The sequence below is a fragment of the Anomaloglossus baeobatrachus genome, chromosome 4, assembly GCF_048569485.1.
Source record: "Anomaloglossus baeobatrachus isolate aAnoBae1 chromosome 4, aAnoBae1.hap1, whole genome shotgun sequence".
Taxonomy (NCBI): domain Eukaryota; kingdom Metazoa; phylum Chordata; class Amphibia; order Anura; family Aromobatidae; genus Anomaloglossus; species Anomaloglossus baeobatrachus.
This window is the reverse complement of record NC_134356.1, coordinates 480,786,168-480,806,649: the sequence shown is the minus strand read 5'-3', so window position 1 is coordinate 480,806,649 and position 20,482 is coordinate 480,786,168. Positions and strand designations below refer to the sequence as shown.

General features: G+C 40.4%; 1 protein-coding gene across 6 annotated transcripts in view; it reads left to right on the top strand.

Annotated features, from left to right (window-relative positions):
- The window catches only part of TCF12 (transcription factor 12), a 296,535-nt gene that overhangs the window by 94,381 nt on the left and 181,672 nt on the right, over positions 1-20,482 (top strand). For all 6 annotated transcript variants that reach the window (XM_075345740.1, XM_075345737.1, XM_075345736.1 and 3 more), the window contains exon 5: positions 12,474-12,576. In XM_075345740.1, coding sequence (XP_075201855.1) covers positions 12,474-12,576 — 103 coding nt within the window. The remainder of the gene's footprint in view (positions 1-12,473; positions 12,577-20,482) is intronic.

The following is a 20,482-nucleotide window of genomic DNA, read 5'->3' as shown; positions in this document are numbered from 1 at the left end:
AATTGTCTGGGTCTCCCAATTGGAGCTAGAAGAAAAGGAATTTACGGTAAGTAAACAAAATTCCCTTCTTTCAGATCATTTGAGAGTTGTTTTGAGGAGCCCATGATGCCACTCTTCATAGGAGATTCAAATAGGAGAACAACTTGCAAGTGGCCACCTTAAATACCTTTTCTCATGATTGGATACACCTGCCTATGAAGTTCAAAGCTCAGTGAGGTTACAAAACCAATTTAGTGCTTTAGTAAGTCAGTAAAAAGTAGTTAGGAGTGTTCAAATCAAGAAATTGATAAGGGTGCCCATACTTTTGCACCGGTCAAATTTTGCTTAAATGTGGATTGCACATTTTCTGTTAGTACAATAAACCTCATTTCAATCCAGAAATATTACTCAGTCCATCAGTTATTAGATATATGAAACTGAAATAGCTGCTGCAAAAACCCAAATTGTTATAAAGAAAAAAGGTTAACATTAATAGGGGTGCCCAAACTTTTCATATGACTGTAGTGTCTTTTGGGTGGAAAATGCTTGAAGTTTGGTCCGCTTACTTCTAGCTACTATAAAACGGGCTCAAGAGCCTGAAGCAAGTTGTTTTTACATAGAAATGAGTATATTCATTTTTCTGAGCATTTAGATACACTTTGTAATCTGCCTGAAAAAAAAGTGCTAACTTTCTGAAAGAGACAGTCAGCTCATTCCCGTAGGTCTCACACATCACACATCAGAGATCACACATCAGTTTTTGTTTTTTTCTGCCTATTTTCTTTTTGTTATTTTTGTGGATAGATCATGGAACCATCACAATAAATGTGCCTTTTCACATTTTCTATTTTTTTTTCTCTCTTAACAACACATATCCTACTTTGATCTGTGATGTGGATGCATATCATCGGTGGCAGTATGGAAAGGAATGGATGTCATGCATCTCTGTTTTACGTTTTAATGGGTCATAGAAAAATGGATGCAACAAAAATGGTAAAAACTAACAAAACGGACCAAAAATGGATCTGATGTGTGACAGAAGCCATAAGCCATGTTCCTCTGTATCATAAAGGCTGCGGTTTTGTGTTGAGAAATACCGCTATGTTTAATAGGTCAAGGAAAGTTTCCTGAAAACACCTGCCCAGTGGGCGTTTAAATAGCCTGGTAAACTTAGTTTTCCAGTGCATTTGTGCATTTTATTTTCCCTGTAGCTGTCTATGGGGAGCCTGAAAAAGGCATGGGAAAAAACACTGTTGTGTTTTTCCATACAGAATCCCAGAGTTTCTGCATAAACAAAAATGCAGCTTCAAATTTGCACCAAAAATGCAAAACAAATTGTGGGAGGGGGAGAAACTAAGCAAACAAATGCAATATTCAGACCAAATTGTTTTAAAAAATGTAAAAAAAAAAAAGTGTGGGAACAAGCCCTTGAGGGCAAACAAATATACATACATGCATGCATGCATACATACATACATATGTTTATATATTATTTACACATACAAGGTGCTTTAAAAAAATATATACACACCTTGAACCATCCTAGAAACTTTATTTCCCTTTCTACAAGGTTACATTTCTGGAAATGGAAAGCTTAAATTCCAATTTGAAAAAGAAATAAAATGCAAATAACACAAATGTACTTTCTGATGAAAACATTAATAATAATTAATAATGTAATGACAGTTCCGTTAAGTTTGAACTGGGCTTCATCCGACCAATTTATGCTACCCATAAATCTTGATTTACGTATCACCATCTTCTGAATCCATTCACAAAATTCCAACCTTCGATCTGGATCGTCATGACTTGTTGCACCAGCTTTGGCATGTACACACGAAACTTGCCTTTCTTCAGTATGCGCAGCACACTGATGGCACTTAAATTACTCTCGCGTGACCCTTGCCTTGAAGATTTTTGAGGTGAACGCTGAAGCCGTTCCAAGACCGCAGTTGAAGATTCATCACTTGTAGCTGTAGGAGATCGCCCTGAGAGGCCTTTATGCACACCACACACTCTTCTATGAACTTCAAATTTGTAATTGTTAACCTTGAAGGTTGTTCTGTATCGCACTCCCTTCTACACTGTCTTTGAACTGCATTAACATTCTCAAACTTCCAGTACCACTTGACTACCTGCTTCCATGCTTCAAAGCTGAAACGTACGCAATGTATATATAATATAATGGTGTTTTTTTTTTTTGTTTTTTATTAAGAATATGGGGTATATTCCCTACAGGGCTGTGCTTAGTTTATAGTAACCGTTTGGGCTGACAGGCAGCAAGACTTGATTTTTTTTTTTTTGTTCCTTAATAAATCAAGATTTGCTTTGGTTACATAAGACAAGCTAACGATACTGTATTTTGTGCTTCACCCAATATCCTTGGCTAATGACTATATATAAAAATGGATGACCTATGACATCCGGGCTTTTTTCTGTTCTAAAGTCCTATAGTGGCCAACATCACTTTTTATTAAGGGCCTTGCTCCATTTTCGGTTGCAAAGACAAGACTGTACATGTCAGTCTGCCCCTGCTTTGTAGACATTTCTGAAATACCGAACAACAGTCTGAGCTGCGTGGTAATCCACGACTGGTCATGTTCACCCAGCGTAAAGCACCACCGGCCAGTCAGTCATGGATTAACACATTACTTAGTCTGTCTGACAGCTTACGGTAGACTTTCTGGTAAGTTGGGCATTAAGCAGAAGTCTCACTTTATTTTTGGCTAAGAGGAAGGTGTACTTTATTTTTAAATGCCTATTAAAATTACAGCATCTTCTAAACTCCTGTATTAGGACTAAAAAGCAAATAAATCAATAGATTAACAATTTACATGCCTTCATATTTAGAATCAAAAGGAGCCGTTTGTAACCATGTTTAATTTCCAGCTTGTATTTTGTGCAGCCTGAACCGTATCCATTTTACCCAGGAGTGCTTTGGTAAAGCCCACTGCTTTCTCCCAATATATTGTAGGGACCACCCATGTGTGCCGAAGCCTTGTAAAAATCATGTTTCATCTATCCAATCTGTACATCTCATGTCTATCCGTCTGTGTAGTGCTAATGTGGTTGTTTTTTTTTTTTTTATTTGCTTTATTTTCAACACTTCTTTACCATTTGTAAACTCTTTACCTTTGGCTAGAAGAAGCCATCCGGTTTCCTTAGCAGCTAATGCTTTGGGCTGTTCATCTGACTGATGAAGTGCTAGTACTGGCTACAAGTGAGGACATTTCTTGTCATAATCAAGTTTTAAATGTCAGGGTTATTCCATTTTCATGTCAATCAATTATCTGATTCCAGTAGTTTCAGCTTTAAAATAAAAAATGAGCAGATGGGTGTAGGAGTAAGACAATAGCTGTGTAATCTACTGTCCAGTCTGAGGCTTCTGTATACACTGTCATTGGGTACTATTATTAGCCTAGAACGAAATTACCATATACACAGGATAGCTAATGACTAGTGATCAGCGAACATTACCATGCTTGATACGCATAATGAGAAGTTGGATGCTCGGATGGGTGCATCTTGAGTACCTGAGCATAATGGAAGTCAATGGTGGACTCGAGCATTTTTACTGAAGATTTCCCAGAAAAATGCTTGAGTCCCCTGTCACGGACCGGGTAGTCACTTGGACGTCTCTCCTCTTGGTCGCAACCCTGTAAATCTGTGCAGTAGATTGCCAACAGTTCCTCGTTAGATATAGGCTTGGTCTGTTAACAGGACTATATCGGGCCAGGAACCAGCCCACGTAGCGTGTAAAACTAAGCCGAACTCAAGACATGGGATTCGTGGTTCGAGATAAAAAACAGCCGAAGAATAAATTATATATTTAATCACCTTAAGTGCACACTAGATAATAAACTATATACAAGATGGGATTTACAGAATATTGTCAGAAGTAGAGGTACAGATAAGACGTGGTTACAAACAGATATACAGATAGATCAGTTAAGTTGTTCCTTTTGTGAGTAACCCCTTCACCCCTGGGCGATTTTCCGTTTTTGTTATTTTGTTCCTCCCCTTCTTCCGAGAGCTGTAACTTTTTTTTATTTTTCCTTCAATCTCTCCATATAAGGGCTTATTTTTTTGCGGGACGAGTTGTACTTTTGAATGAAACCATTAGTTTTACCATTTAAAGGGGCTGCTGATAAGACTTTGGCTTTACCCAGAAAGAAACGAGATAGGATGATGAAACTTTACATTTATTCCACATACTGTCCAATGATGTCAACACACTTCTTACATCGGTATTCCAAGTTCTATAAGCCTAGCAAAAAGAAGGATTTTGGTTGTGCCTCAAACCAGGCATCCGTAGCAGCCATGGCATCAGAAATGGTGTGAAATTTGGTACCCTTGAGGTGTCTCTTCAGGTTTGGAAACAGGTGATAGTCGAAGGGAGCTAGATCTGGTGAATAAGGTGGGTGGTCAACCAGCTGGAAGCCCAGCTCTGCCAGTTTGCCGTGGTTGCTTGTGCAGTGTGAGCGGAGGTGTGGTCTTGCAGGAACAAGATTCCTTTGGACAGCTTGCCGCGTCTTTTGGCCTTTAGAGCTGCCTTCAAATGGTCCAAAAGTTCAATGTAATACCTTGCATTGATGGTGAAAACGTTTTGAAGGTAGACCACTAGCAGCACACCATCCTTATCCCAGAACAGACACTATCACCTTAGTGGCTGATTTTTGCACCCCGAACTTCTTTGGACGTGGAGAACCACTGTGCCGCCACTCTTTTGACTGCTCCTTCTTTTCAGGGTCATACAAATAAACCCAGGTCTGATCCATAGTGACCAGTCGATCCAGGAAGTTCTTATCAGTTTGGAAACACTGATAAATGGACCATGAAGTTTTTACTCGCATGCTTCTCTGATCTGTTCTCAAACATTTGGGGATTTGCAGATAGCTTCCTCATGTCTAAATGTTCATGGATAATGACACAAATATGTTCACGGGAAATCACCATGATGTCTGCTATTGCTTTAGCTGAAATTCATCGATTCTCCAGTATGAGGTTGTGCACAGCATCGACAATCTCCGTAACAACAACCAATCTCTGTCATCCAGGACATTCCTCATCATTGGTACTGAAGTGGCGCATTTTACATTTGGCAACCCAGTTCTTAACTGTGGAATATCAAGGGCATTGATTCCCCAATGTCTGCGACATATCACTATGAATATCCTTTGCAAACTTTCCTTACTCCCCATTTTGTTTTCCTGCGTGCGTAGAACACTGTTGCCATAAGCAGCAAACACACAATTTTGAAAACCTATATTAGACACATAAGGCCTTCATGTGATATAACATTCGTTACCATAGAAACCAAAAAAGACCACAAAGCCAAAGATCTTATCAGCAGCCCCTCGTAGTGTACTGGAGAACAACAAAAAAAACAAAAAAAAATAAAAAAAAGTGCAACTTCCCAATTGTTTTGGGGATATTTTATTCTCAGCATGTTCACTATATGGTAAAACTGATGTGTCGTTGTGATGCCTCAGGTCAATACAACTTCGTAAACACCAAACATGTATAAGTTTACTTTTATTTCAGGGGTTAAAAAAAAAAATCACAAGTTTGTCCAAAAAAAAAGCTCACTTTTTGCTCTATTTCCCGCGATCCGTAGCGTTATCATTTTTTGGGATTTATGGCTCAGTGATGGGTTATTTTTTGCGTCTAAAGCTGACGTTTTTAACGGTACCATTTTTGTGCAGATGCTACATTTTGATCGCCTGTTATCACATCTTGCAGAAAATATGCGGCGACCAAAAAATGTAATTTTGGCATTTTTTTTTTTTTTTTTTTTTTTTTTTTGCCGCTACGATGTTTATCGATCAGATTAGTTTATTTTATATTTTGATATATCTGGTATTTCTGAACTCTGCAATAGTAAATGTGTGTGTATATTATTTATTTTTTAACCTTTTAATTTTCATTGGGGCGAATGGGAGTGATTTGAACTGAGGGTTTTTTATTTTTTTAAACTTTTTTTTTTTTTTTAATTTTACTATTCTCTTTAGGGGACTATAAGGATCAGCAGTCTGATCGCTTGTGCATTTCTGTAAATACTGCTCTGATTTTCAGAAAAGCTGCTCTTCTCTCACACCTGCCACTCTGACGGCTGGGAGAAGAACTGACTCCTAATAGCTACAGGAGTCCTCACATGACCCTGTGCTACCATGGCAACCATTGAAAGTCACGTGATCATGTCACGTGATTTCCGATGGCGCCGAGTAAGTGAATATTTACCGCGGGCGGCATGTACAGCGCATTGTGACATTTTCACACCACGCTGTAAGGGGTTAACAAGTAAGAGTGGGTAGCCAATCCACTCTTGCCTGATAGCTGCACATGTCAGCCTGTGGCAGCCGATGAGGATTGACTTGACACAATCCATGACATACCCAGTACTTCATATGTCGTGAAGAGGTTAAGCCTGGTGCTGGCTTGCACAGGGGGGTGCTGTGGAGCCACAAGTTCCTTGAACTCACACACGTGTCACACGTGGCCACCCAGAGAAGAACACACTTACAAGATGTCTGCCTGATTTTTAAGAATCTAGGTTTCCCCCCCATGTCTCATCCCCCTTGTGACCTAAGACTGGGTAGGCCATGGGTGTGCCTCCTTCCTTTCCGGTAAAATATACATTTTCAGGTTTCTGCATATCTCTGCCCCTGAGCGTATCACTCGGAAGATATGAATATTATATTTCCCACCAGGATCTTATCTATCAATAGGAAATATGATAAATCTGTAGGCTTCCTTCGGAGAGTTATTAATTATTGATGGCTAGGTATGTCTCACAACTTAGCGGAAAATATGAGGGACATGCATCATGCTGTGAGGAAGCGACACACTCCCCAATATTGTAACTCTTTCAACGGATCCGTTCAGTCTGGAGTTTTGATGGAAGTTCAGTTGTAAATGTGTGTTAAAGGAATGTAACAGCTGGCTGACATGTATGAATGTCCTAATCCTACAATATCTCTCAGAATATCTTCACTTCCCCCATTCCCTTCCATTATACTCAGATACTCGAGTCGCACCCATCTGAGCATCCAACTGCTCATTATGAGTACTGATCACCCGAGCATGGTGTGGGCGGCACAGCTCTGCTGTGTTCCTGAATCTAAATTGTTTGATTGTTTCAGAATGGCTTCAGCCAGTAATCTATTAATCTATGTGATTACACCATTGGATTCAGAATCTCCTTGCTTACAATATGTTGCTGTTCGATGAGGTAGCAAAAAGCTGCTGACAGATTCCCCTCAAGTCATAGCATTAACATTTACTATTTTATTTGAAAAATTCATGTGAGGAAAGGCAAATACTCAATACGTTACACAAAACAAACAATTTTACTTTAGAATAACTCTATTGTGTTATAATCATTTTCATATGCTCCTTAAAGGGTTATTCCCTTCTCCAAGGTCCTAACCCAATATGTTGTAGGTGTAATAATAATAATATTAGCACCCGGGCTGTGCAGTCGGTTAGCCAAACATCCGACTCTGACTCCTTAATTTCCCTGACTCCAACTCCATGGCTCCGACTTCCTCATACATGGCTCATGTTTAAGTGATAAATTTACTGTAGTAAAATGGTAACATCAGGCTTTTTATCATTATTATGATACAATAATCAAGCTATTTAGTTTGAACATTATTATTGAAATACAACTTTAGAACACAAAACAACTTTAATAAATTGTAAATATGCAAATGTTGATAAATGTAAAGTAATGCACCTAGGACGGAGTAATCCTATAGCTGCGTATACATTAAATGGAAGTAAACTCGGGACTACAGAACAGGAGAAGGACTTGGATATTCTCATTACAAATAAGCTGAGCAGCAGCACTCAATGTCAAGCAGCAGCTGCAAAAGCAAACAAGATTCTAGGATGTATAAAAAGAGAGATTAGATCCCGGGATCCCAACGTATTGTTACCCCTCTATAAATCACTTGTAAAGACACATCTGGAATATGGAATCCAGTTTTGGGTTCCGCATTTTAAGCAGTACATAAAGAAGTTATAATCCGTTCAAAGGTGGCTAACTAGACTACTACAAGGAATAGAAGGCCTCACATATGATGAGAGGTTGAAAAAGTTAGATATGTTTAGCTTACCTAGATTGTGAGCCCCAATGGGGACAGTGTTGCCAATGTATGTAATGTATGTAAAGTGCTGTGGAATTAACAGCGCTATATAAATGAATAAATATTATATTAGAAAAAAGACGTCTCAGAGGAGATCTGATTTATATGTATAAATACATGTGTGGTCAATATAAAGGACTGGCACATGACTTATTTCTTCCAAAGACAGTACTAAGGACCAGGGGGCACTCACTGCGAATGGAAGAAAAGCGATTCCGGCAGCTAAATAGGAAAGGGTTCTTTACAGTTAGAGCGGTCAGACTGTGGAATACACTACCACAAGAGGTAGTAATGGCAGGCACTATAACAGCTTTTAAAAAAGGGCTGGATGATTTCCTCAGTACACACAACATTGTTGGTTATAAGTGACTTAGGGCCAAAATGTAGAATTGGTGGAGGAAGGTTGAACTAGATGGACTTGGGTCTTTTTTCAACCTAAGTAACTACCGTGTTTTTCCAAAAATAAGACCTCCCCCAAAAATAAGCCCTAGCAGGGATTTTCAGCATTTTCGGAGAATGGCTTAAATATAAGCCCTCCCCCGAAAATAAGCCCTAGTCCCGGATCAATAATGAAGTGTCTGTGCAGCTAAAAAAGTTACAGATACTGCAGGACACTTCATTATAGACAGCGGCACCCGGCAATTATACTCACTTGACACTGAGCAGCAGGACCTGCAGTGATCGCACACCCGCACTCATCAGCTCACACACACACACACACACCAGATCTCACACACACACCAGATCTCACACACAAACATCGGATCGCACACACAGTCAGATCGCACACATAATCAGATCGCACATACAATCATCGGATCGCACGCAAACATCAAATCACACACACACAAACATCGGATAGCACACACATCGGATCGCATACACACTCACCTCATCCAGCGACACCGATCTCTTCTCGCCGGTAGAATCCTGAGAGGCAGTGCGGTGCAGCGCGACGAACAGGACCTGCGCCGGACACGTGACTTGCTCTCATTCCCTGCTGCCGTAAGTGCTGGATGTGATGTGATGTGATGTATGTGTGTGTGATCTGCTGCGTGTGTCTGCAATTGGCTGTGTGTGTGTCTGCGATCGGCTGTGTTTTTCTGCGATCGGCTGTGTGTGTCTGTGATCGGCTGTGTGTGTCTGTGATCGGCTGTGTGTGTCTGTGATCGAATGTATGTATCTGTGATCGGCTGTGTGTGCCTGTGATCGGCTGTGTGTGCCTGCGATCGGATGTGTGTATCTGTGATCGACTGTGTGTGCCTGCGATCGGATGTGAGTGATCTGCTGTGTATATCTGCGATCTGCTGTGTGTGTGTGCCTGTGACTGGCTGTGTGTATCTGTGACCGGCTGTGTGTATCTGTGACCGGTTGTGTGTATCTGTGATTGGCTGTGTGTATCTGTGATCGGCTGTATGTATCTGTGATCGGCTGTATGTATCTGTGATCGTGTGTGTGTGTGTGTGTGTGTGTGTGAGATCTGCTGTGTGTGTCTCTGTGATCTCCTGTGTGTGTCAGTATGTCAGCTAGCAGCAGGGTAGGACGGCATTCAGCACTGACCGGAGATCACAGGAGGACCTGGGAACCACGCAGACGTCCTGGTCTGGTGAGTATGAGTCTCGTGGGGGGGGGGGTCTGCTTTTTTGGGGGGTAAACTTACCCCCAACCGTGTTTCTCCAAGAATAAGACCTCCTCCAAAAATAAGCCCTAGTGCTTTTTTGGGGGGGCAAAAAAAATATAAGACAGTGTCTTATTTTTGGAAAAACACGGTATGTAACTATGTAATACACTGTGCAGTAACACTTTTCAACAAAAACGTACTGAATAACATTTGTGCAGTCTAAGAGTTTGTTCTGATAAATAGTATCACCTCCATCACCTCCTCGTTTATGGATGACCTCAAATCTGATTGAATTACTTTAAGGCTGGAGAACAATCTCTCTACAGTTAGGTTGGTGGCAAAGTGGTAACCACATGGGCAACATCAATAACAATTTTAGGGTATAAAGGAATTGCCTCATGCAAGGTCTGTTTTAATGACAGGTTGAACTTTTCTACTTTTTTTGAGTGCAAGTGAAAAATGTTGCTAAAATATGGTCAATCTGTTTGCTATGGGAGTGGAGTCTTCTTTTTTTTTTTTTTTTTTTTTTTTTTCCCCTGCGGGAACACTTTGCCTGCTCCTTGTCATCCAAATACTTTTCAAAACTAAACTCCTTATCTGATCAGGCTGAAGACACGGCAGCAGTAGCTTTGGATGACACAATTCCTCATCTGGTGAGGCTGCAGATGTGGAGCAGTAGCACTGGCAGAACCCAAGTTTTCTTACTCTTGGCAGTCCTTTAACTGCTCATCCTACTTATCATGTACATAAAGTGCAGACCAGTTTCATCACAACTGAAACCCTAAATCCTTTGATCAGAAATAGAGCAGCCATTTATAGGACATTTCATAACTTCCCAATTTCTTATGAAAAAATATTCAGCACATTCTGCATTGCACTACTGTACCCAATTTATTAAATATTTGAGGATGCTGTCAATTTTATACTGACTCTGACTCCACCTACATGGACACGACTCTGACTTTGACTCCAGAGCCCTGATTAGCGCATACATCCACTTAGAAATGTAATATACTGTAGTTCTTTTGATATAGGCATGTCTCTTACCTCGTGTGCAGGGTATTAGCTTAGATATCGATGGTTACATCAACTGATATGACAGACTGCGTGCCCACGATCAGGGTTCACAGCGCTTTGGACACAGCGTGTTTCAGCGGTGTCCAAAACGTTGTGTTGTATAGTACAAGCAGAGTGGATGGGATTTCTATAAATCCCATGCCCACTGTGCGTGTACAGCCTGCAGCGTAAACTGACCTGCGGTGCACCTCTCAGAGCCGCGAACATGTCAATTCTTTGTTGCAGAAACGCAAGTGGTCTCCACAGTGAGAACACAGCGAGGGACCGCAACTGCCCAACATTTAACACTTTGGTTCGCTTCTTAAAGAAGCCCTCCCTTGAAGATTTTCTTTCCTTTAAATGTGTATATGTGCATGTTTTGTAGTGCACGTGTGCTAATCTTCTCCCCTCCTGCCACTCTCCGTGATCCAGCACTGTTCTGCTCCTCTTCTCGGGGACATCATCGCTCTTCAGGCTCTTACGATCACTCTATTTTCTGTGTATGTGCATGTAGTGTAATGCAAATGTGCTAATATAGTCCCCTACAGAATCCAGCACTGTTCTGCTCCTCTTCTTGGTGACATCATCGCTCTTCAGACTCTTAGGCTGGGGCCACACGGGGCACTACTGCGAAGCTCGCATGAGACTCGGCTCGCGCTGGCAGCACAGCAGGAGCCGAGTGTCATACAAGTGTGCCTGCATCTGAGGTCCGATCATGTGAGCAGACCTCAGCTGCGGGGGGCGGGCTGGCACGGAGGAGGGGAGGGAGGGATTTCTCTCCCTCTCTCCTGCGTAGCCGTCTATTGCCATTCTCGCACTGCACTGGCAGTACACCAGAGTACTGCGAGTGCAGTGCGATTTTTTTTTTTTTTTTCTCTCGCCCCATTCACTTGAATGGGTGCGAGAGAAAGAGTCTCAGCTTACAATTGCAGCATGCTGTGATTGTTTTCTCGGTCTGATTTAGGGCTCAGAAAATAATCGCTCATGTTTGCTGACACACCGGCTAGAATTGGTCCGAGGGGAATGCGATGTTTTATCGCATTCCACTGGCACCGATTTTCTCGCCGTGTGGCTTAGGCCTTAGGATCACTGTATTCTCTTCATGTGTGTCTGCAGTCTCTTACAGTGTAAGCCTGTGGGGCCTCATTCTGACGCTCCATACACTTACATTATAAAAGCCACTTCTGTGTGACCTGGAGAGTGTGAAGAGCGGTGATGTCACTAAGAAGAGGAGCAGAACAGCGCTAGATCCTATATAAATCCAACAAAAAAGCAGCATTTTACTGTCCCAGCAAAGTGAATCCTGAAATCTCATGCACACGTTGATTATTTTTTCCTAGCACATATGAAGCCATTTCTAATCTGCAGCTTGTCATTTCTTCTTTCAGTGTTTTTGCAGCAGCTTTCACCCATTCTAATGACTGTGGGGAAAAAAAGCATCAAATACTTGCATATTTAATACATCAGCACTTCCGTACTGTTGCACATACCCTATGTATGTATGTTTGTGCGTAGATATATTATATATAGATTGATGTGTATTGTAATAGTAGATATGTGTAAATCATAGTGGCCAATAATACTGCATACTTGAATGAAAGAGTTTCATCACACTGTTAGCAAGACTGTCACGTAATCTGCTTAATACTTTTCTCGCTCTTCCCTAGGGTTTTACAGACAGTCCTCATTACAGTGAACACTTGAATGACAGTCGATTAGAGCCCCATGAAGGATTGTCCCCGACACCTTTCATGAACTCAAATCTGATGGGTAAGTAGGTAATGCTTGTGGTCAGCCCCTAAAAGCCTCTTTTCCTTTGAAGAGGTCTTGTTTGACACTTATTGTCTGGACTGTGCCAAATATTTCTTAAAGCCAAACCTGTGGCCTTTTTTTCACATTGCAAGAGGTAGAAAAACCACTTGAGCAGAAGGGTGGGCATCTACATACACATGATAGGTGGGGTCTTTCATATCAAATTCCTACAAAACAAGATGTATTGCATCTGAATTGATTAAGGGGTTATTCCCTGTATCATAGCGTTATCTAATAATAGTATGCTAATGGATAAATATGGACTGTTTTGCAGATCTTGCAGTTTTAGTTCCTCACACCCTCTCTGCCTGGTTTACTCCCCCGTTGACAATGTATATGTCATCTTGCAGTTACATTGGCAGTGGTTGAGCATTGGTTCTTCCATTCTTCTTTACTCCTTAGGCTATATGTTTATCACTTTCCATCCTGCAGTCTGGCTGAGCATTTGCGGTGAGCTGATGATCTTGCCCAACTAGTTATTAAACTGTGGGTACATAGTCTCAGTCCGTGGTCTTAGAGCTGCTTGTAGTTCAGCTCATCAGCACTCTGCCATCTATTGACTCTGCTTACTCTGCTAGTAAACCGCTCCTCGAGGTCTCACCTGGCTATCTGTGAGCTTCTAACACCATTCAACTGCTCTGTGCCGGTTTTGCATTTGTCTGTGCTGTACATTTCTTACTTAAAGAGCCGCATAATGTGCAGCACTGGTCTAATGGTGTAAACCATACTGCCCAAGTGCGCAGGTCTAATCTATACTGCACTGTTCTAATATATGTTGTTCTAAGCTTAGATCATTATGGGGCTATATAGATTTTAGTACTACAGTAAAAGCCTGCATAAATATAAGTACTCTTCAAGCTATATTTCCATACAGATGCTTTTATGATTGTGCAAGAGACAAATATGTTGTTGTACAGCTATTATTATATTGTTGCAGTTTAAGTAATTGATTTCTATTTCAATCCTGTCATCCAAGTACTGTTTACTTTTGAGACAAAGGCGACTTATTTTTCCTTTTGGGGTACGCCCACACAAGCGTATGTCTCAAAAATCTCGCTTTGCACTCGGACCAATGTTAGTCAATGAAGCAGAGCAGTTGGTCAGCTTTTTTCTCATCTAGATTCCAGATGAGAGAAAAGTAGCAACATACTGCGATTGGATGCCAAAATTGTGCGAGACTCACCAATACAAGTCAGTGGGTGTGCAGAAAAAAAAACCGGACGCCACACAGATCTTCCTAGTGACACCCATTTTTATGGCTGCATTACTATCCTGTAGCACAGAACACTGTAGATTGTCCTGTAAATGACTATAAATGACTAATAGCTGCTGAAAAAAAACAGACTGCACATGGATAACAAGTGAGGAAAAAAAGCACCCACTCGCATACACGGACTGCCACTCGTCCGACTCTCCTGGAAGAGAATGGGACAGTTTTTTCATACGATCGTGTGACTCCAGCCTTAGTGTGAGTGTATGTGTATAATATATAAATAAATATATACTTTATTACAAAGGGCTAAAGAAATGCATGTAAACCATGCAATTGCAGTTTTAAGTACAGAATTCGTTCATTTTTGCACTTTAAAAATACTGTGAAATTTGAGTAGAAAAAACCCACAGTGAAAACACAATAATCAGAGGCGATTCCTACTGTGTCCATCTTTTGTGTGTGTTAGATTACATATATTTTGATATACAGTGCCTTACAAAAGTATTCAGCCCCATTGAATTTTTCAACCTTTTCCCACATTTCAGGCTTCAAACATGAAGATTAAAATTTTAACGTTATGGTGAAGAATCAACAACAAGTGGGACACAATTGTGAAGTTAAACGAAATTTATTGCTTATTTTAAAATTTTGTAAAAGAAGAATAAACTGAGGTGTGTGTAATATTATTCGGCCCCTTTACTTTCAGTGCAACAAACTCACTCCAGAAGTTCATTGAGGATCTCTGAATGATCCAATATTGTCCTAAATAACTGATAATGATAAAATAAGCCATCTGTGTGTAATCTAGTCTCCGTATAAATGCATCTTCTCTGTGATAGTCTCAGTGTTCTGTTTAAAGCACAGAGAGCATCATGAAGACCAAGGAACACAACAGGCAGGTCCGTGATACTGTTGTGGAGAAGTTTAAAGCCGGATTTGGTTACAAAAAGATTTCCACAACTTTAAACATCCCAAGAAGCACTGTGAAAACGATCATATTGAAATGGAAGGGAGTATCATACCACTGCAAATCTACCAAGACCCGGCCATTTCATATCAAACAAGGAGAAGACTGATCAGAGATGCAGTGAAGAGGCCAATAATCACTCTGGATGAACTGCAGAGATCTACAGCTGAGGTGGGAAAGTCTGTCCATAGGACAACAATCAGTCGTACACTGCACAAATCTGGCCTTTATGGAAGAGTGGCAAGATTAATGTCATTTCTCAAACATATCTATAAAAAGTGTTGTTTAAAGTTTGCCACAAGCCACCTGGGAGACACACCAAACCTGTGGAAGAAGGTGCTCTGGTCAAACGAAACCAAAATCAAAGTATTTGGGTACAATGCCAAATGATATATTTTGGCATAAAAGCAACACAGCTCATAACCCTGAACACACCATCCCCACTGTCAAACATGGTGGTGGCAACATCATTGTTTGGGCCTGCTTCTCTTCAGCAGGGACAGGGAAGATGGTTAAAATTGATGGGAAGATGGATGGAGCCAAATACAGGACCATTCTTGAAGAAAACCTGTTGGAGTCTGCAAAAGACCGGAGACTGGGATGGACATTTGTCTTTCAACAAGACAATGATCCCAAACATAAAGCAAAATCTACAATGGAATGGTTCACAAATAAACTTATCCAGGTGTTAGAATGGCCAAGTCAAAGTCCAGACCTGAATGCAATCGAGAACCTGTGGAAACTGCTGTTCACAAACGCTCTCCATCCAACCTCACTGAGCTCAAGTGGTTTGCAAAGGAAGAATGGGCAAGAATTTCAGTCTCTTGATGTGCAAAACTGGAGACATACCCCAAGCGACTTGTAGCTGTAATCGCAGCAAAAGGTGGCGCTACAAAGTATTAACTTAAAGGGGATGAATAATATTGCACGCCCCAATTTTCAGTTTATGATTTTTTATAAAAGTTTAAAATAAGCAATAAATTTCGTTCAACTTCACAATTGTGTCCCACTTGTTGATTCTTCACCATAACATTAAAAAAATGTTTTCTTTGTTTTGAAGCCTGAAATGTGGGAAAAGGTTTAAAAATTCAAGGGGGCCGAATACTTTTGCAATGCACTGTACATGCATATGTATTTTTATATCTCTCATATATATATATGTGTGTGTGTGTGTGTATGTATGTATGTATATATATTATAATTTTTTTTATGTATATATATATATTTTATATAATATATATATATATATATATATATATATATATATATATATATATATATAAAAAATGTATGTATGTATGTATGTATATACATGTGTATATATATGTGCCACCTTCACCATGTTTTGCTCGCTGCAGCTATCGATGAAGGACTTCATTTGAGCCACAGCATATACTGTATTTAGTATGCACAACAGTAATGGTCTGTTATGTGTAATAGATATGTCTCATTCTGAATATAAGCTGGAAATACAGCTCCCAGGGCCCAGAATGAGCTATAGAGCCTGTATTAATTTTGTATGATGCTATATAAAATATATAGCTATCCTTCTAATAATTACATACAAATGCAAGGTTAAAATGCTTGGAGCCCTCTCTATAACCCTTCTGTTGCATTCGTACAACTTTTTTTGTCCCCTCCACACAGTTATATATATCTAGATATAGACACATACTATGTATTTTAGCTTCTTTTTTTGTGTTTTATGTAATCTACGTTTACTATTTGCAATTTCTGGACATTACTGGCAGATTGTTACTGCTGAGTGTAAACATTAAATTACTCCATAATTCTTCATGGAGAATTAAGGTAAATCTTCCACAGCTAATATATTGTGGAGGTAAGCAATTTCTTCATATTAGAAGGTGCATTTTTTTTTTTTCCATAAAATGGAACAATTTAGCTGTAAGAAAATTACATTTCTAGCTGCTGCCCTCCTAAAAGTTGTTTGCAGAATATAGGCTTGGTGTATAAACCCCATATTCCAGCTTTTTTCTTGGCTGGCACAACTTGAGTTAATTATAGTAAAAAAGAAAAAAATCAGTTTAGTTTAAAACAAAAGTGTTGACTTGTAAATTTTCTGAGGTTGTTACCTAGCGTTCATTCATGAGCCGAGATGCACTATATACTGTGTAGCACAGATTAAAATCAATGGACCTAAAGTAATAAAGCGGGAAATATGCATTAATGACTGATCCAGAGTAGTATCCCTTTACAAGTAAATGCTCTCTAGTTATACAGCTGTGTGTATGTATGTATGTTTGTATGTATGTGTATGTGTGTGTGTGTGTGTGTGTGTATGTATGTGTGTATGTGTGTATGTGTGTATGTGTGTGTGTGTGTGTGTGTGTGTATGTATGTGTGTGTGTATGTATGTATGTGTGTGTGTATGTATGTGTATGTATGTATGTACGTATGTATGTACGTACGTACGTGTGTGTGTGTGTGTGTGTGTGTGTGTATGTATATATATGTATGTATATATATATATGTATATATATATATATATATATATATATATATATATATATATATATATATATATATATATATATATATATATATATATATATATATATATATATATATATATATATATATATATTAGTGTATGTATGTATATAGCAACATGTGCCTCCTGAAAGATATTAAACTAGCTTTTCTTTTGGTTTTAGCCATCCGTATTAAATTAAACAATTTATCCTATTGCCAGAATGCCGGTCTATATTGAGAATCTATTGTGCCTAATGTGAGGTATTATATTGTTGCCTGTGACCTATTTTTTTCTATGTCGGTATTGTCCTTTTAAGACACAGCCATGGTAATCTAAGTGGATTAGCTAAATCCAAATCCTGGTGGTCTGCAATTTCTTCTGGAAATCTTTCTGCTTTGTCTATATTTTCTTAATCTGTTTTTTTTTTTTTGTTAGTGGTGTATTTAAAGATATCTGAATTACTCATTATTCCAGGTACACAACCAAACCTTTATGTTCAGCAGTTTACATATCTACACATTAAATACATAGATTTAGCTAAAATATAAACGATCCTCTAAATTTAATGTGTGGTTTTGTATTTCAAAGCCTTTTGTACTACATAATGACAATGTTCTGTTAAAATCCCCGTCCCATGTCTGCAAATTTATTTTTTTGCATTTTTTTTTTTTTTAAACCCCTGCTTTACTCACCCTTACTGAGACAAGTGCGGAGTATGTGCCGCTGCTCCAGGTGTCTATTATGGTTTCCAAAGCCAATGACTGAGCTCTGCCTCTCTGCCCGGGTCATGCCAGCTACACAAGCTGGCAGTGGGACCTGTGGTGGTCCCTCGACCCTGGACCGGGGGTGGTGGAGTAAAGTAAGGTTTGGGAGGGTTTTTTGTTTTGTTTTTTTTTTGTTTGTTTAAACAAACTGCAGCTCGGGGACAGCAGGTTTTAATAACTAGAAATCCCTGTAAATTCTGGTATGGTATAAATCGAGACCAAAGATGTTCATGCTAAAAATGAGCTATGAATAACGCTTCCTTTATAAAGGCGTGAATTGCTAATATTTTTGTATTTCATTACAAAGCTAGTGCCGAATAATAAGTTAGGATGGAAATTGTGCAGCTAGGTTTTAGGGTTTGTTCAGATGAGCGTATTGTACACTTGTGTGCTGTGGAAGCAAAATCAGACAGCAGTGTCATTCAGTGAGCTATTCAGATCACAGCTCTTTAATATGGACACAGTGCCTGCACGTATCAGAGGAGAATCGCCTATACAAGTCTATGGGTGCACAAAAAAATTGATTCCATAAGGATCTTCTGTGTAGCATCCATTTTTATGCATGCATTACCATTATTAGCCTAGGAAACTGTATTGTATGTATTACCTCATGTGTCTCAGCGACCAGTCCGAGCCCATAGGGAGGGCCTCCTCCGAGTCCCGCCGATAACTCGTTGTCGATTTGGTGACTCCCAGGGTTAGAGCCTTCTCCATAGTAGCTCCAACCCTCTGGAATAATCTCCCCCTACAGCTCTGTATTTCCCCTACCTAATTGGCCATCCGTAAAGACCAAAAGACTTGCCTATGCCAGCAGGCCTGGGACCGTTGGTGTCAGATACGGCTAATAAATGATAACTGCGTTAAAAATTTGTGTGAATGGGGTATGTTTGTCGGGGGTTTTATAATTTTTAAGGTAAAATATTGATTTTATGTTAACTTTTTATTTGTTAAAGGCTTTGTAATTTGCATTTGTTATGTCGTGAGCCGCTCTGAGTCTTTGGAGAATGGCGGCATACAATTTTGACTAATAATAATAAAATAATAATTTGATCATTCACGTCATACAACATTGCTGTATAAAAACGAATGTCACACGGATGGCACATAGATGAAAAATCCAGACACACGGATGGCACATAGCATAGATGAAATAAGTACCGTATTTTTCGGACTATAAGACGCATCGGACCATAAGACGCACCCTGGTTTTAGAGGAGGAAAATAGGAAAAAAATTTTAAGCAAAAAAATGTAGTCATGACACACTGTTATGGGGCGACGATCTGCTGCTGACACTATTATGGGGGTAATGTCCCCAAATTCTCTCGTATATGCCCCCATCCTGCTATATACCCCCATCCTGCTATATACTGCCATCCTGGTATATACCCCCATCCTGCTATATACTGCCATCCTGCTATATGACCCCATGCTGCAATATACCCTCATCCTGCTATATTACCCCATGCTCCTATATTACCCCATGCTCCTATATGGCCCCGTGCTGCTATATTACCCCATGCTCCTATATGGCCCCATGCTCCTATATGGCCCCGTGCTGCTATATTACCCCATGCTCCTATATGGCATGTATCCTGTATCACAAAAAAAACAATAAACGTTTATACTCACCTTTCCTCGCTCCATGCAGCATCGCTCCTCCCCCTGTCTGTGGCGGCAGCAGCACCACTTACTAGCGTGGAGCCATTACCAGTCACTTCCGTGCAGCACGCGATCTCCTCCAGTCTGCCGGTCAGCTGACCTGCGTGACTAGCGGCGCACAGTGATGACGTCATCGCTGTGCTCACTGCTTTCTACACAGATCAGCTGACCGGCAGACTGGAGGAGATTGCGGTGCTGCACGGAAGTGTCCGGTGAGTATGCCGTACTTATTCACTGCTCCCCGCGCTGATGATGATGCAGTGAAGGGGGGCAGTGAATACAGCCGCACATGATAACTCCAGGCTGTAGTTGCCAGGGGTGATCACGGCCGGCTGTTAATTATGCGCGCACCCCCAGCCCGTCATCCCGCCCACCTGTCAGTGACTGCTTCAGCGCTGAGGGATGATGGGCAGGAGAATGGGCGTGCATATGAAATGAGCTGGCCCACGTGGTCACGGCAGGCGCTGCTACAGCCTGCTCGTGCCCCCGATGGCACGCTCCACCTCAGCACCCTCATTCCCGACCGCAGCCCCATAGTCAGACAATAAGACTCACCCCCAACTTTCCCCCAACATTTGGGGGAAAAAAAAGTGCGTCTTATGGTCCGAAAAATACGGTAATGAAAGTAATCAGTCTGATTTCAGCAGCACTTTCACAGGTTACACAGGAGGATGTGCTGTCGAGAAGATTATTTTTTTTAAGCTGGCTTACAAAAAATCATTTTTCCTGACGAGCTAGCAATTTGCGTATTTGCTGGGCTATGTAC